The sequence below is a fragment of the Nipponia nippon genome, unplaced genomic scaffold, assembly GCF_047370975.1.
Source record: "Nipponia nippon isolate SJK-2023a ecotype South Korea unplaced genomic scaffold, ASM4737097v1 scaffold_12, whole genome shotgun sequence".
Lineage (NCBI taxonomy): Eukaryota > Metazoa > Chordata > Aves > Pelecaniformes > Threskiornithidae > Nipponia > Nipponia nippon.
The window spans coordinates 16,942,845-16,960,111 of record NW_028262313.1 but is presented as its reverse complement, the minus strand read 5'-3'; the positions used below and the strand labels follow the sequence as shown (position 1 = coordinate 16,960,111).

The window sequence follows — 17,267 nt, the reverse complement described above, 5'->3', positions numbered from 1 at the left end:
GTGTAATTCCCAACTCTGTCTTCTGCTTATTGACTTGAAGGCTCTGGATTTTATAAAATCAGTTCCTTGTGTCTGCCAGTCTGCAGACAATCATCTGCTGCAACCTCATTTGAAGGCATATATGACATATTGGCAGCTGATGGAAAACCTGAGCCTTATTTTCCGTTTCTTACTGAGCAGGAAAACACAACACAAAGAACTCAGATGAGCGTGATGCCGCTCTATAACCTGACACCGTCCCTAAGGAAACCCAGAAAAAATGGGCCATGCTTCAGTGATCTCTTCCACACCTCACAATGACTGTGGTTTAGAGTGAGTCTTTTTTCCAGTGACATATGAAAAAAGAAACTCAGGCAGTGTAGGTTGCTCTTGGGCATTGGAAACTTTGGGTGAGATGGAAAAGTCTGCTTTGTTCAAGTGCAAACACGTGCTTTTCCATTTCTATTTTCAGGAGTTGCTAAAGTACAGCACGAGCTGTGATGGAGTTCAGGAACTTCAAGAAGCTCTGGTTGCAATGTTGGATTTGCTAAAGTCAGTGAATGACTCTATGCATCAGATTTCAATAACAGGATATGATGTGAGTAGATTTGGGTAATGAGAGACCTTGCACAAGGCCAGATGATGCATTGGGAATGGATAGTGTCCCAGAATGTATGAGCTAAAAACTATACTAGAACAGCTACAATGTGAATGGGATCAGGAAGCTCTTACAGGTGACAGTCTTCCATCTGATTTCAGGACTTTGGGAAATAGCCGCATCCGAAGGACATGCCGAGTCGCATAGCGCCCACACTTGCCACCTTGTGGTTTTCGAGAGTATTTTTCCAGCGTGCACCTCAGTTCTCTCGTGACTCACCTTATAATTCACCTGGAGTGTCTTCACAGCGTTTCTCATTCAACATTTAACTAAATACTCTCTAAGGCTGGTTTTGATCCTTGCCCATTGCGGTGGTTGTCTTTCCTAGGGATTCAGGGAAGGGTGCGGGGTTGGCTTTCTAAGCTGCTGGTGCCAGTCCTGGCCTGCTTGAGAAGTCCATCCTCTGAGACCTCAGTTCAGGCTCAGATCTCATCTGCCCTCACCCACTGAAGTAGCCAGAGCCCTTGACCTGGACTTCCATAGGAGCTGGAGAGTTTTCCCATTTTCCTGGTTCTTCCAGTTACTGACTTGTATCCCTTCACATAGGCTAGCTGCAGCCCTGCGTCTGGGACCTCTGCTTCCCTCCTGGCACCATGGCGTCACTCCCAAAAGATCATCTGATCCTTCCAGGAAGACCTATTCTTAGAGTGATGTGCCTTGGAACAGGGCTGGCCCCATCGCCCGTCATTGTTTGGACAGTCCTCTTACATTGTAATTAATGCCTTTTTCTTTCTTTTTTTATTTGTCATACTCTCACCAGGGTGACCTGACTGAACTGGGGAAAGTATTGATGCAAGGATCTTTCAGTGTTTGGACAGGACACCGAAAAGGTCCAACAAAAATGAAGGATCTTGCCAGGTTCAAGCCAATGCAGAGGCATCTGTTCCTGTACGAGAAAGCCTTGGTCTTCTGCAAGAAGCGAGAGGAGCATGGAGACGGATATGACAAAACTTCATCTTACAGTTTTAAGCATTTTTTGAAAGTAAGGACTTTTTAGTTTGGGCCGTTGCCATGTATATTGTAAACCAATAACTCTGCAGACCCAGAGAGTATCTTTCCTCTCACACAGTGGCTTGTTTTCTGCTTTTCTGCTATTAAGGGTTATAGTGCCCTGTATAGAAGTGCCATGCCCATGAAAGGTTGTTGGTTGTAATTAGCTGTGAGGACCCTCATAGCTGAAGCAGCAGCTGGGAGAGCTCATGGACTCAGAGTCACATATGTGTTGGCATCTGCCAGGGAAACGGTGCTGTGGCCAAGTCCCAGGGACGAGCACATGCCTTCCCCCCTCACCTAGTCCGGTTTCCAGGAGCAGGGGTGAGAGAATAAAACTGGGGAGGCCCTTTGCACCTTCCCCAGCCCACCTGGGAGAGCAAGGGGCTCCTCACACCCCTGGTCCCAGGGAGGTCCCTTGGGCTGGGATCTGTCTGGTGCACAGCCTGGAGGAGCCTGGCTGCTCCTGAGCCCTGTTTCCCCACCAGGAGGATGTGGAGGTAACTCTTCTTCCTCTCTTATTGCCTTTCTTCTTTGGCAGGCTCTAACTGCAGCTAAAAGTACATTATCAGATGAAGAGAGTAGCCTATGGCAAAGTATGAGGGACATAAACAACTGTCCGAAGCCTATAAATGCCAACTGTTATCAATAAAAATCCCAAACTGCCTCTAAAAGAGACCTTCTGGCATACTGCGTGTGATGAGCACTTCTAGCATCAGCATTTTGTCTCAGTACTCTGCCTTGTTTTTCTTGATAAATAAAAACCCAATATGGGTATATCTTAGAATGGAAAAAAGATGGGCACTTGGAGGCAGAGCCTTCAGGCCCAGGTGCTGCAGGTCCCTGATCTCAGCGGGGTCTGGAGAGAGAGATGCCACGAGTATTTGGAAAGCCATGTAAAAGGAGATAAGTCTGTTCAGCTCCAGTGCCTGTTACAAATTGCGTATTAAAACCAAATCCCAGGCCATATGTTTAGGTACTTAAATGTTTTTCCCAAGCAGCATCATTTTCTTTCTGAAGAGCTTGTTTTCCCTGTAGTACTTGTTTTACCATACGTGCTTTTGAAAGAACTGAAGAGATGGCATGAGGAAAGCCTGCTCGGAGGAGAAAATCTCGTGTTCAGGAGTCCAGGCAACGTGGCCAGGGTTTTTCTTTGCCTCCAGAGGGCTCAGTGTCCAGTTGTTTGTGTTGCCATGCTGAGAGGTTGGGGTTAGAGAATCCATGGATGCTGCAGGATTACATCCGCACACACACATTTTTGGAATTGCTGTCCTGAGGGTGAAATCATGTTTCTGGAGCTTGACATGTGTTTCATTCATGATAGCATCAGGAAATTATTTTCCTTTGCAAGAATGTTTTCTGGGGATTCAGAATTACAGCAAGCTGTTGCATAGAGGCTGTGTAACTGGATGTCTGTAAAACAAACTAAAGAACCCCTCAGGATAATATTTTACATACTGCGTAAAATATTGAGTGGTAAATACCTCTTCAGCTGAGATTCAGTAGCTTAGAGGATGCAGGTTCATAACTCGCTGCAATGCCACGTAAATCAGTCTGCTCTTACCGCCGTGGAAGGTGATGCCGATGAACGCATCCCAGAGCTTTGCGCTAACCCACCTCGGTCTGCATTGCAGTGAACCAACAGCTGAGGGACAGTAAATCCTGGTCAGGGGGAGGAAGCAGAATTTTAAAATCCACTAACATGAATGAACAGACCTTAAATATGTTTATTCCTGGCACTTTCCTTTGCACCCTCATAGTAGGTGATCTATAATTTCTAATATCTTGATGCCTGGGCAGTTTTGTAGGATCTTTCATATAAATTGCCATGCCAGAGTAGATGCACAGAACTGGAAATTGCAGAATATAGATGAGGCACTCTCTAGGCTGCCCTTTCAACATATTTCATAAATTATTTTTTTAAGTTTTCATAAAATCAGAATGGAGCCTGATCTGCCTTTCTAAGGCTTTATGGCACTATACTGCACAGGATAAAATAATTTTAAAAAATATTTAAAAATTTTTAAAATAAAATAAAACTAGGAAATACTGACTGCTGTTCAGTGGTGGGCCTTTCTGCCTCTGGAGGCAAACACTTTCTCAGAAGTTCATAAGAGCTCTGCTGTTCATACCAGTGAAAAAACAAGGAAAGCTAATTAGCAGCTTGCTTCCAGTTTCCTGAGGCTGTTCGTATCACTGAAAATGGGTGCCAGCATTTGAAAAAGTAACTAGGAACAGAAAGTTTGCCCAAGTGACCTAATCTGTAAATCCTCGTAGTCGTTCAGACCAAAAGCTCTGAGGATGCACATATTAACAAAGAACAGCAATGTTAAACAGATGTTCTTTCTAAGGCCTTATTTGTATTTATACTGATTGATCTAATGGAGTCTCTATCAATAATTTATGATAGATGATACTATTATTATTAGATCTGTTTTGAAACATGTAAGTGGGATACTTCAGCTATTTTTGACCATCTGTTAATCAGCGATAAATTGCTAGCAAACTGTGCTTTAAGTGAGAAGATGGTTTATGCGATAGCAGGTATTAAAGCATTTTTCAGCTTTATGGCATGGTTCAGCAGGTGGCTCAGAGGTCTCCTGTTGCTGAAGAGTTTTTTGGTCTCTAACCATAGTTTGAGCTACTGATTCAGTTGGGTCATGTTGTACAGATCCTGAATTATTTGGGCCTTTGGCATTTCCATCCAGCTTATCAAAAGTGGTCTGTGATAACGGGTACCTAGGTATGGCAGTATTCAGCCACGTCTAGCTTGAAGTCTGTGTGCTTCCTGAAAGCCAGATTTATGGCAGCTTGGGCTGTATATCCAAAAATTAGCCCTTCTTTTGGAAACCTTGGGATGATGTCTCAAGTACAGGGATGGTCAGGGACCAAAAGACGTTGAACTGAAATTCCTAAAGGAGGTGAGGGCTTCACAAATGGGTTTTCAAGATCGCTGATAAAAAGAAATGCAGAATTCAGTGAGTAAATAAAGAATCATATGGCAGAAATAATGTATGTGGAAGAATAATGTGCCGTGCATTTATAAAGTTTCATATGCCTCATCTGAGAAATTTCATGCTGGAAGATGTATGAGATGACTTTTCAGTTAGTTCCACTAATTCCCAAATGAAAAGTCCCCTAAGGTCCATTGATGAGATTCAGAAAGCTTTTGCAAATACAGCAAGCTGGCGGAAAATCAGGGGGAATAAGTTAGATAATGACTTTCAGTTGCTACTGAAATTAAATTTGAAGAAATGTGTTAAATTAGGTGAAAACAGGTTTGTTTAACGTGCTGCAAAATGTCTGGAATCATAGGGAAGAGGGAGAGATTTGTAGTATGTTTAAGTTTTTGGTTCTTTTGCAGATGAATGCAGTTGGAATAACTGAGAATGTCAAAGGAGATCATCGGAAATTTGAAATCTGGTATAGTGGGCGAGAAGAGGTCTATGTCGTGCAGGTTTGAAGCTTCAAAAATCTGGATGTTTGTACATCCTCATAACGGTGTTAAGGAAATGTCTTCCACTGATCTTTATGGGATTATCAGACATTTAACTTGCATTTCTTCTTCCTCTTTGCCCATGTCAGCGTTCACAGAGCTGTCCCAGTGGCTGGTCCTTGGTGTCCAGTCCAGAACTGTAAAAGTCAGCTTAAAGCGGAGACAGAATTGCTCCTTGGAAATAGAGCCTTTTATTCCAGATGAAATCTCAAAATAGACCAGTAGTTTTACTGTGCTTAATAGCTTATGTGAATTGAGCTGGGAAATGGGCCTCATGCTTTAATGGCCATGGGCCACATGTGCTCCTCTACAATTACATGTCAGAACTGCTCCCAGGGCAAAGGCTTGGCCTCCGTGGTGCTATTTCCAGTAGTCTTTTGACTCGGCTACAAAATAGTAGCCCGATTGACCTGATTTCTTCCTGATTTTTTTTTTCTTTTGTAGCATTTTGAATAGAAATTTATGATGGCAAAATGTTTGCCTAACGGGGTGTTCACAGGAAAACCCATTGTGAAAATATTGTTGATTGATCTTTTTTAATTAGTCTTCTGCCTAGCTTTTTTTCTCCGTGTTACAACACAGTAGCCAACTTAAATTCACAAAGCAGATACAGGTAGCCAAGTATAGATATATTCAAAAGACAGATTTGGCCCTTTAGGTCTATTGTAAAAGAGATAAGATGCAGGCACACGTGTGCTTTTGCCTGCACTCCTTGCATTGTAGTGATGGCTCCACAATTTCCACTGTGTTTTGCCTGGATGTAGTGGGGATCATCAATTTTAAAAGATCAAGAATGTTTAAAATTTAGTGGTGGCTTTGGATAGAAGGGGATTTCAGATAATTACAGCATAGAAAAGTAAGATTTTATTCATACATTATAATGGATGATTCTTAATTCAAAATTCAGACAATTTTCCCTTCTTCCAGGCCCAAACAGTAGATCTGAAGATGGCATGGTTGAATGAAATAAGAAAAATTTTGTTCAAGCAGCAGGAGCTTATAAAAGGTACATTTGACCCATTTCTCTGTGGCATTCACTCTGCAGCAGAACTTTTCTTATTTTCACATTGTTAATCTTCAAGTCCACTAATTCTCACCAGAGAATTGATTTTTCAGAAGAAGCCTCGTAGCAAAATACTGGAGTGAGGTCTTACATTACAGGGAAATAACATAACTTGGAGCAGTAAAGGCCAGGTGCTTATGTGAAAATGAATTACAGAAGTACTTTTTTTTTTGGTTGTTACCTTGGGGATTATTTCACATTTGTTATCATAGCCTTAATTCAACAAGATACATAGCAGATGCCTAGCTTTAAGCATATTAGAGTCTTCAATGGCATGCTCACTATTGGATTTGTGCTAACATACCATCTTAATCATAACTCAGTCTGTGCTTTGCAAGAGTCCCTAGGTCTGTTCTTCTCTAACCAGAAATCATTAGGGTTGTAAAAAAGGTCTAACTTTTAAAATAATGCTTCGAGTGTGATGGTTACTAATAAAAAAAATGGATTTTAAGCTGGTGTTTGACCTCCCCGCAGTGGAGAAGCAGCAGCCCGGCTCGTGCACGGACCAGCTCCCACTCTCTTCCCAGCTGAGCGATGGGTGAGTCCCCGGAGCTGGACCGGAGGCTCTCGCCGGTACCTTCCCATCGCTGGGCACCCAGTGCCTTCTTCCCGTGTCCTGGCTCTGTGCTATTCCCCTCACCCTGTTTCTGTCTGAGACCTCTGGGTCGGTGGCAGGAGGGATGTGCTGCAGTTGGTCCTGCGGTGGCCGTGGTCTGGGGACAGAGTCTGTAAGGGGCACCCTCAAGCGCTCGCCTGGCAGCACAGCCTGAGCTGCAGCTCCTCTGCAAATGGAGACGAAGATCAAAGATGGTGCTCAAATTCAGGGAAAGAGATACTGTAGCAATTTTATTTCCCCTCCCCCCAAAATTAAAACCAGTCACCGAGTCCTTTACTTTTACAGAAACATAAATTAAAAAGTACCATTATGATTTCTGACCCTGTTTTACAAAACCTCGTGGAGTTTACGCTCATTCATAAAGTAAAACTAAGATTGATTTCTTTTTTTTAATCATTCAGAAAGCAGCAGAGAGCCTCCATAAGCTCAGAAGAGAACGACTCGGAGCGCACCAGCCCGGTGATGCTGGACAGCGGGCTCCCGTCCCCCCAGAACAAGCCCCACAGAAGTACGGACCCTTCCCCTCCCTTCGGGGTGCGCTTTGCGGGTGCTGGGGTACCCCCAGCCTGAGCTGCATGCTGTCTTGCAGGCTGGCCGGGAATGTCACAGTCCCTGGAAATCTGTGAGGGGCTGGAGGAGTGGTCGGGTAACCAGTACCTCTCCAACTGCTCGGACACCGAAGAGGAGGACGGGAACCAGCTGGTTAGTACAGAGATGCAAGAGTCCCAAAGCTCGGGGTGCTGCTGTTTTTAGTCATCTCGCTTTGTTTTGCTTCACTGGATAATGGATGTATCTTGTCTGTGTCTCTCAGATTTTCCATATCTCAATTTTGGGGAATGAGGAGATGTCTCAGCCAGTTTCTTGAAATAATTTTAATTAAGGTAGCTGATAGGGCTCTGTCACATTCCCTGCGGCAGTCAGAAATAACAGCTGCGTGATATGAAATGTAGCTAAATAAGATAATTTTTTCTTACTACCACAGTCTCCAGGAAAATATAAAGCCCTTGCAGACTGCAAGAGGAGAGGATCAGAGGACCTGCTGGTGAAAAATGGGGATGAAATTCAGCTTTTGCATGAAGATGGTGAGGGACAGTGGTAGGTATTTTAGGATTATTTTGCCTTATCTCTCAGAGCCTGCAAGGCAGTCCTGTGCAAGCTCACTTGCCTGGTGATACACTCGTTGCAGCTTCTGATGAAGTTTTAGGCTATTCCAGAAAGCTGGAGAATTCATTCCCTTGCCAAGACTAGAGGCCATATGCACTGGCTTGGCCTGGGAAAACGTCAGGACTTCCCTTGCCGTGGGTGTCTGGGCGAGCTGTATTTTACCAACATCATGGGCAGCCCCTCTTGCCACACTTTTCCCTCTCCAAATGATGCTTCAAGTGGGAGCTCTTTGCTCACCCCAGCTCGGCTGTTGGCTTTGTTCCTCTGGGCTTATTAACAGCAATATTGAGTAGCCACGAGACGTTTTCCTCCCTCAAACAGCTGTACGAGTGTTAACTGGTTAATGGCTGCGGACCAGCTTTCTGCTGTATTTAAAGCCGTGGCTCGCAAGATAACAGTTCACAGCTGGTTCTGTCCTTATGGCTGGGAGCATTGCCTGGGAAGTCACCATACCCAGCCTCCTGCCTCTGGAACTGTTAATCTCGGCATCTCGGAGGGCAGCATGCCCTCTTCTGATTTTTGCACCAATTTGGCTGAGATTTCTGGCTGTCTTTCCTTTCCAGGTTGATTTCTGACTAGCTTTCATCAGCCAGCCCGGGTTCTCAGTGGGAGAGAGCGCAGCGTGCTAATGCCTTGTTCGGGATATGGGAAGGGTGATGTTAGCAGGAACCTGAATCAGATGTGTGCAGGCACGAGCCCTTAAACGCACAGACACAAGTGCCCCATGGAGGATTCCTGGCTGACAGCTACAGCCCTTGCACTTCAAGGAAAATACAGTTTGTTGTTAGCAAAAGCAAGATGTAAAGCATCTCAGTATTGCTGAATGCTCACCACCTCTCACGGTGGTTTCGGCCAGTGCCAGGCAAAGATTTCTCACACCAAATTTATTTGTTAGAGCAGATTTCACTGCATGAGTGAGACAGAGAAATGTCATTTATGAGCGTGAGTATTTCCAGCTGCCTACATTTTGGCTTGAATTTACTTATAGTACCCTGAATAAATTCATCCTGCCAGTCTAGCTTAGTAGCAGAGGACTGAGGAAAGCAATTGCCCTTGGCTCCATCAGTAGTCAATGGAGGGAAACCGGCACCTCGGGAGAGCGATGCAGGTCTTGGGCAGGATAACTTGTGCTCTGGAGAGTCCTATTCCTCTCCATTGACTAGAGAGGGGCCCAAGGCAACTGTGCTTCCAATTTGGGTTTTCTAATTAGGTTCCTAAATTTAGGTGGGAATAATACTTTAAATGCATGCCCAGCTCCTGTTAAAATGCTTCCCTGGTTTGAACAAATTGTTGGTTGCACCAGCAGTTGTGTAGAGTGTGACCATATCCAACTGCTCCTGGGTTGGTTTGCTTCTTTTACTAATACTGTTGTCATTCAAAGGTTGGTGAAAAACCTAAACAGAAGAAAAGAAGGCTGGATTCCTGTCCACAGTCTGCAGATAGTAGTCGGCGACTGCAGATTTCGGAATGCCAAAGTCGCAGGTATCATATAGCACGCCTAGCAGAAATATTTCCTAACTCCAATCAGGTCTTTTAAGCCATTTGCATTACACTTGATGTACTAAATCTGGCTGCATATGCCTCTGCAGGAAAAAAAAGAAAGCAGCTGCTCCAAAAAGCCTGCAAAAGTAGTGAATTAAGCTTTTTTTTTTTTTAATTTCTTAACACCTTAAGACATTTCTGTGACTTTAGGCACTAGTAAATTAAAACCAAGCATTTAAAAACGTAGATTTCTTTGCAAGAGCACTGGGTAGAAGATCGGGGAGAAGAGACGGAGTCTGATCAGGGATTCCCGTGACTGTTTTGCCTACTCGCTGCCGTAGCTCAAACCCCGTCTGAATAGGAGGTACCTAGGCAAAATCTCCTACTGCTGCAAAAGACGCCGTGGCCTGACCCCCAGCACTCTCAAGGCAATACTTCATTTCTGCAGCCTCACTCTTGCCCTCATTGCTGCCTGCTTGTTAATCCAGCATTACAATAAAGTTTATAAACAGGTTAGCAGGTTTCGGCAGAAGGCTTCTAGTCTCAAAAATCATAGTTCTCATTTTCTAGCTGTAAATGTACATAGAAATAGATAGGGAAGCATAACAGATGACACAAGAAAATGCCTTAAGAGCAGCCTGTCGCCCTTGCCATGTATGCAGCATCATCGCTCCATGTGTTGCCTCATCACCATGCTGTCCACTGGAAACGGGAGACCAGGGTTTGCAATGGGAGCAGCTCAGGAAACCCACGTAGATTTAGTCCATTTAAAAAAAAAAAAAAAAAGAATATACCAGTTATGGCCATATGAAACAAATTTTGCGAGTAAATTCCTTTTTAAATACTTCCTTTTTGTCAATATATGTTCTTTTGATGAATATGAAGGAAGCCTTCTGAAAGGCTTAAAATTCCAGTCAGCTGTTGATGGTTTTCCAGTATATTTCAGTGAAATCCTTCCTATACTGGAAGGTATTTTTTTATCCCCTTTGTTGCAGGGCAGTCAAGTTTCACAAGCTGGAGGTTTTCTGACTTTACGTAAGGGGTAGCTCGTCGTGGGCTAGCAGCACAGCTAGGAGGGCTCCCCTTGGGGTGCTCCCACCCTGGAGCACCATCTGTTGTCTTCTCAGCAAGTCTGGTTATGACATCTCGCTGGGTCCTGGACCACGGCATGTGCAGGAGGTTTCTCCAGCCATAAATGCATCTTGAAAATAGGGTGCAGGCAAACTCTGAACACTGGTTCACTTTGTCAGTGGTCGTATCCCCCAAAGCCTAGAGACTCGCAGCTCCGGGCTGGTTTACAAAGTTGCTGAGTACAAACTAAGGAGAATTTCACAAGGCAAAACCACAGACAGCTCCTCCTGCAAGTCTCGCACCACTGCCCAGACGCTTTGCAGTCGTGTTGCCAGGGTCTAGTTGCAGCACCGAGGCTCTGTTTTCCCTGTTAAAATTAACTCTGTTCCCTCTCGCTATTGCTGATCGTATATGCAGTCTCTAGGCATGATTCTAATTTTACATGCACTCCAGGCAATATTGTAGGATGATGTAGGATGTTTTCTTGCTATTTCCTAGAGCTATTCCTAGAGCTTTTCAGTGATGTCTCCATATAGCCATAATGTACTTGCACTCTGAAAACTGATTTTCAAACAGTACCTTGCATTTAGCAATTCCTTTTCCTCTGTGGGCTGGTCATTTTATATTGCAGGTGACTTTGTGCCACTGACTGCTCGGGGACACAGTCTGGGTTGGGCTCTTTTCTGCTTCTTCAGAAGATGGAGCTCTTGCTCCAATATAGCAGAGGGAGAATTAGGCAGCCAAGCTTGTAGAGCAAAGTAGGGGCAGGAGGGAGCACCGTAACCCTCACATATTATTAGCTGCTTGTGCTGAAATGCTGTTTTGCATGGAAGCAGAGTAAACTCGATAAACATTTTGAGGCGTCCCCAAGAGCTTAGGGCATGCTGGAGTCCCTTCAGAGCTGGGGGAGAGGCAGTCCTGGCCCTTCGCGGGGCGTGCTGCCTCTGTTATTGCTCAGCTCCAGGTCCCCACAATAAATAAAAATATATCCCCGGTCACAGAATTTCATAACCAGAATTCATACAAAGCTGGGATTTGGGGTTTTTTTCAGTGCAAAGCCTTTAGCTGAATAGCTGAATGGTTCCCTTACCTTAACGTTTTTTCTTGGATTTATAGTGTGGCCCTAACAAAAACCTCCCACCACAGGATGGCAGATACCTGCACGCTTACAAGCTGTTCTTCTCCCCTCCTGCTCATTATTCCACTGTTGAGCCAGTACAAATCATGATGAAGTTACAGGGAACTTATTTCCTGCCCATTTAAAGTTATCATCAGATGCGTATTTGGTCAATGCCCCACTCCCCTACCATCATTGCCAGCTTTGCAAATCCACCGTCCTCCTGCACCCGGGCTGCCGAGGGACAGCCCGTCTGCAAAGCTGAACTTGCAACATCCAAACAACTCCACAGCTCATTTTAATTCCTTTCTTCCCATGGCTGAGTAGGTAATTTTCCTTATAGATGAGAGGTTACTACTGGCAATGCCATGTAACTGTTGATAAAGCAAGTATTTTGGTCCAAATCTTTTGCAAAGGTGTGGGGGGAGAAAACCTTATTAAACTTAAATCTTGACCTGGATATAAGCCAGGAGGCTTTTTGGGAGGAAGATGGCTGGCTTGGAGGTCATTTTGAAAACCAGTTTTCCTTCTGGTGTGCCTCTAGCTATAATTTCTGAGATTAGTCCTTTCTGCTTTTTTCTGAATAGATTTATTCTGTCTCCTGTGCAAATCCATGGTGGGATTTTTTATGTGTGTGCCATAGAAATAGTTTTATATCACAGGTGATAAAACACAGATCTCAACATGGAAAAGGCTTGGAGAGAACTCTGCTCAGAAAAAGCAATATTCAGAAAATAGCTACTGCTCAGATTTACCTGTGTGTTGCTAGTTCAAGCTGCCCTGCTAAAGCGGCCAGGCATTGCCTGGTCAACTGACTCAACTTTTATATGCATTAACAAGGAGATGCAAGATTCTCTCTTCATTCCCTTCTGCAAGACGCACATCTCGGGGAAGGTGAGGGCTGCAGTGTTACAATCCCAACTCCTCTTCCACAGTGGGGCAGGAGACAAAATATTTCTGCCAAAGATCATGATTTACAGCGTCTGTGTCAGTGAAGGAGAAGGCATCTCACCTCTCAGCTGTGCTGCAGCACCCGCTTCATGGCAAACGGAGAGCGGGGACGGCAGAAATGAGGTCCTTGCCGTAACCCAAAGCAGATGTGTGACTTGTTTTCACTTCAGTGACACAGTGCTCGTGTCCAGCAGCACTGCAGCCTCCCCTCTCATCGAGGTTAAGCTCTGTCCCTGCTCCTCTTTTCTCTCAGCAGTGATAAACAGATGGAAGCAAAAGGAAACATGTTCACTCCCAGATTTTCACATCAGAGCAAAATACGGCCAAAGCATTTTCAGCTTTTTTTCTCCTAACCTTTAAAAGCTGGGCAGAGAGAAGGGCAAGTTTCCAATTTCCACTTGCTGCGTGGAGGTTGTGTGAGACTGATTTCTGTTAGAGGGAGCATGAAATAGAGTAGCCTGAATAAAAAAGGAATTCAAATTAAAAAGGGAAGCAGTGATAAATGCCTTTACTATTAGATTATATATGTAAAAGGAATATTGCTACAACTTTCAAGTTCTTTTAAACAGCAGAAAAGTTTTATGGCAGAATTTGACTTGAGCCCAAAGGCCGGGAGCATTCAGAGCAGGCATGGAAGGATGCTCTGGGCCAGGGCAGGCGCACGCACCCACTTGGTCTGAGGAGGGCACAAGCTCATGTTCTACACGCCAGACCCTCTCCTAGTTTGTTTTAACAGCCCACTTGCCAAATTATCTCTTCCAAGCCTTCAGGGGATCCCCTGTGTGTGCTCTTCATGCAATAAAGCTGAGTAAAGGTTTCCCTTGCCGGTAGCATCCGAAGGACCGAGCTTGCATGTCCTCTGCTCCTGCTGGCCAGGGCGGTGGGGCTCGTCCTCTCGACTATGGTGAGCTTGAGGCAACCCTGTACGTGGCTCCCTAGGCCGCGTGGTTTGAATCTGCCCGATAAGAGTATCATACGTGGCTGAACTCCTGAGCTCTTGTAGGCTGGCGTAAGCATGTTAGCTGAAACGCGCAAGTTTTGACTAAGTTCTGTTTAAAATGCCACTTGTAGTTTTGCAGATGCAGCGCAGCTGTTTGCACTATTACTCATGCACTTTAATGATTGCAGCCGCAGGCTTTTGTATTTATGCAGGGTCCATTAAAGATAATGTTGATTTTTTTTTGACCTTTGAAACGTAAAGCAGGGTCTCCTTGTACAACCTGTGATGCCAGCCAGCTTCACAGAACACCTATTTTGTAATGCTGTACAAAACCATTTTGAGCCTGACAAAATGAGGAGTCTAGAGAAGATATCAGCTGGCCGCGCTGTGAAAATCAAGTGATAGATGATGGAAATGAGTGAAGCCCTGCGGTCCTGCCTTAGACAAGGCTCTCACTGAAGCTAGTGGGAGTTCAGCTTTTAGGGAGAACTGCAGGAGTGCACTTATTTTTTTTTTTTTTTATGTTATACAAATGTTACATGATTACAGGGAACAATGTATTTCTTGGAATAAGATGCTTTAATATTAACATCAATCTTCATTACTTTATAGATGCTGCCCTGTGTAACACGAGAAAGTTTAGTTCCCCTTGAATTGAGGGTGAACTAGTAGCATCCTATTTTCGATGCTCTTTGGAAGCTTTCAACTAAGTGTTACAGAGAAATAGCACAATAGTTGGAGTTGTCCTGTACTATTCATCACATTCACAGACCTCCACAGCTTCATCTGCACTGAACGGGACTGGGGTCCTAAGCAGCTTCTCATAATCATAAAGGAAGCCATTCTCTGCTCTTTCTTTTTTTTCTCCTATGGAAAGTACAGTATTTTATTAATTTTACCTGCTGTTTTTCCATGACATCCATCACGTTTCATCAGAGAAGTACACTACAGTTTCCTGACACTTTGTTTAGATGCTTGAAATTTCCTCTCCAGGTTGAAGGCTTTACCTACTTATTAGCTGACAACTGTTGAAGTTGCAAATAAAAGAGTTGAGTTTTGGTAAACCAAAAAACAAAAATGAAAACCAAACAAAGAAGCTGTATGTCCTGCTTAATTGATTTTATGAATGGATTTTTCCTAAATATCGACTTCAGCTATGTGAATGTAACGTTCTGTAAGAGCATCATCTGGCTGACTCACATGCGAAGACGCAATAACGCTAAAGATCCTCTTTTTGCACTTAGGGTCTGACTCCAGCCCATTGCAGTCAGTCCCATTGATTTCAGTGAGGTTTGGATCAGGTCAAACTGACAACTCAGGGTTGTCGCCAATCACTTAGGGTCCCGAAGTGTCCCAAGGCTGAAACCTGTATCTAGCAAGTGTTGAAGTTTACATTAAATGTATGTACTTTTGGAACACGTGCCATAAAGAAAAGTTAAATGTCCATGTTTGCACTAAGGATGTTCTTGTGATAAGACTGTACTTTTCAGCATCTCTAACAATAATGTATCTATTGAATTTTTGAGAAAGAAAAAAGAAGATCGAACACTCATAATTTAATTTTGTGTTTCTTTGTCTAGTTTTGCTTTTGTAGAACATAGGTACAGGTGGTTTGACTTCTAAGCAGATGTGTGCAAAGAGCATCTGACTGTGTTGAGAACAGGGTTAATAGCATGCATGCGGTAGTGAATTTGCTCTGTCCCGTCAAAATGAAACATTTTATACTGTGGACTAAAGGGGGACCTTTATGATCTGACTTTGATTTGTGAACCATGGATTCTTAGACACAGTCCCACGTTGTTAAGTTTAAACATACTGGGGTGAGGGGTGTTTTTGTGACCATTTTTGTATGGAGGAATTGTTGAACTACTTGATGGCTGTGGTTGCCTGGGGGGTTCCCCGCCCCGCTGGCACGCAGCGGTGGGCATTTCTCCAGTTCGGGTGGCCAGTATTGTGGGTAACCCCCGTACGCCCTCAAAAACCTGACCGGCTGAGTCTGAACTGAGCAACTCTGCAAGACCTGGAAAGATCGCAGTATTCTTCAGCCACTGGCAATCATAGCAGAGAGGTTTTAAGTCTCTGAAGGTTATTTCCATCTACTTTAAAATTGGTCACAACGCACTTGCTAGCTGGAAAAGTAGGAGTCTCTTAAGTTACTGTCGGGGCTGTTCATAGTGGTAACACTTCTTGTGGTAACAATACACATTTTGAGGTACAACTGTAAATATTTGTCTCAAACATAGCACACATTGCATATTAAGTGGTTTTAATCTTTTTTGTCTTCCATAGTTTTAAACCTAAGCTTTTATTAATTTATGAGGTTGATAAGTTCTGCAAATCTGAATGTACAGTCTGAGATTTTTAACATTTGAAACTTTGCACACGACATGGTATGGTACCTTAAGTATGCTGTTGAACTAGGCTCTTCATGTATATGTTATTATAAATTACAGTAGAGAATTTTCTCTGACTGCAAGTTTAAATGAACTATATTGTATATGTACCTGTAAAAAAATGTGTTAAATCTATATTTAAAGATTAAAAACTTGTTAAATAAATTAATATGAGAATATGCAATTCTGTCCAAAGACATGTCTGCTATAATTCTAGAGAAAAAAAAATAATTCTCACAGTGTTGGTTTTACTTAATTTCTTTGGAGCGAATATAACCTTCTTACATGCATTTTGATTTTAAAATAAGCAGTGGCAGATGATCTGATTAGCTTCTTGCTGGATGTAGTGGCAATGAAATTGGGAGAGGCACCTTAGTGCTCATACTGGTGTCTGAAACAGCAGCTGTTGAAGTCCTGCCTTGGCTCGGGCTGGCTCCATCACCAGCCTCCCCTGCGTCCCAGCACCGGGCAGCGCTGCCAGCAGGGACCTCCAGGCTGGGGACCGCGGGGCCGTGCTCGTGGGTGGGTGCCCAGGGACCGTGTGGGCATCAACAGCCCTTTTGTGGGTGGTGTGGGGGGAGAGGTGGTTTTGGGGGCACATGTCACCAGGCAGGAGGGAGGAGACCCTCGGCACCGGGGTTCTGCCTTGGGACATGCTGTGGTCCTGTGCGCATACCTGCAGCATGGTAAAGCCCGTGCACAAGCTGCCTGCGCCAGGCATCACAGGGTGCAGTTCCCGAAGGCCATGCTGTTTCTCTGTGCAGCCCTGGAGTTTTCCATGGAAGGAGATACAAGACGAACCAGCGCTGATCAAAGGTAAACCTCCTTTCCTCTAGGGTAATTCCCTTCCCTTGAAGTTGGGAACTGAATTAAGCCCATTTGAGTCAGCCCAGCACAGGACCTCTGCCCAGCATAGCCTTTCCCCGGGATGCCACCTCCCCTTCCCCATGCCTCAGTGCCAGCGCCCACCCTGGGCATGGAGCAGGCACCTCCCAGTGAGGTTTCTCCCACCCGCTCAGAGCAGACACTGGGGTGTCCCATGCCGTCTGCACCCAGGAGACATCCCCCAAGCTCCTTTGGGGAGGGCAGTGCTCCATCTCCATCACCACCAGCAGCGTTCGTGGCTGCAGTCTCTAGTTCACCATGATTAATATGGAGACCAGGACAGGTAATGAGCACTAAGCAGTTCTCTTTATAATCCTAACAAGGCTCTGCAGAAATCATTAGCATAAAGCCTGCCACTACCTCTAGATGAATCCTATACAGATTTTAGGTCATTTATACAGCCAATTTATGCCATCCTAAAGCAGGAGGAGCATTTCCTGCTGCCCGTGATCCACCTCAGCC

The 17,267-nt window shown here is 44.4% G+C and overlaps 1 protein-coding gene across 3 annotated transcripts in view; it reads left to right on the top strand.

The window, feature by feature from the left end:
* Window positions 1-16,089, top strand: part of MCF2 (MCF.2 cell line derived transforming sequence) — a 64,416-nt gene extending 48,327 nt beyond the window's left edge. For all 3 annotated transcript variants that reach the window (XM_087749071.1, XM_087749072.1, XM_087749073.1), the window contains 10 exons: window positions 452-577; window positions 1,398-1,619; window positions 4,992-5,084; window positions 6,051-6,129; window positions 6,661-6,724; window positions 7,204-7,310; window positions 7,392-7,504; window positions 7,785-7,897; window positions 9,348-9,448; window positions 14,140-16,089. In XM_087749071.1, coding sequence (XP_087605197.1) covers window positions 452-577; window positions 1,398-1,619; window positions 4,992-5,084; window positions 6,051-6,129; window positions 6,661-6,724; window positions 7,204-7,310; window positions 7,392-7,504; window positions 7,785-7,897; window positions 9,348-9,448; window positions 14,140-14,180 — 1,059 coding nt within the window. In that variant the 3' untranslated portion in view covers window positions 14,181-16,089. The remainder of the gene's footprint in view (window positions 1-451; window positions 578-1,397; window positions 1,620-4,991; window positions 5,085-6,050; window positions 6,130-6,660; window positions 6,725-7,203; window positions 7,311-7,391; window positions 7,505-7,784; window positions 7,898-9,347; window positions 9,449-14,139) is intronic.
* Window positions 16,090-17,267: the final 1,178 nt, after the last annotated feature.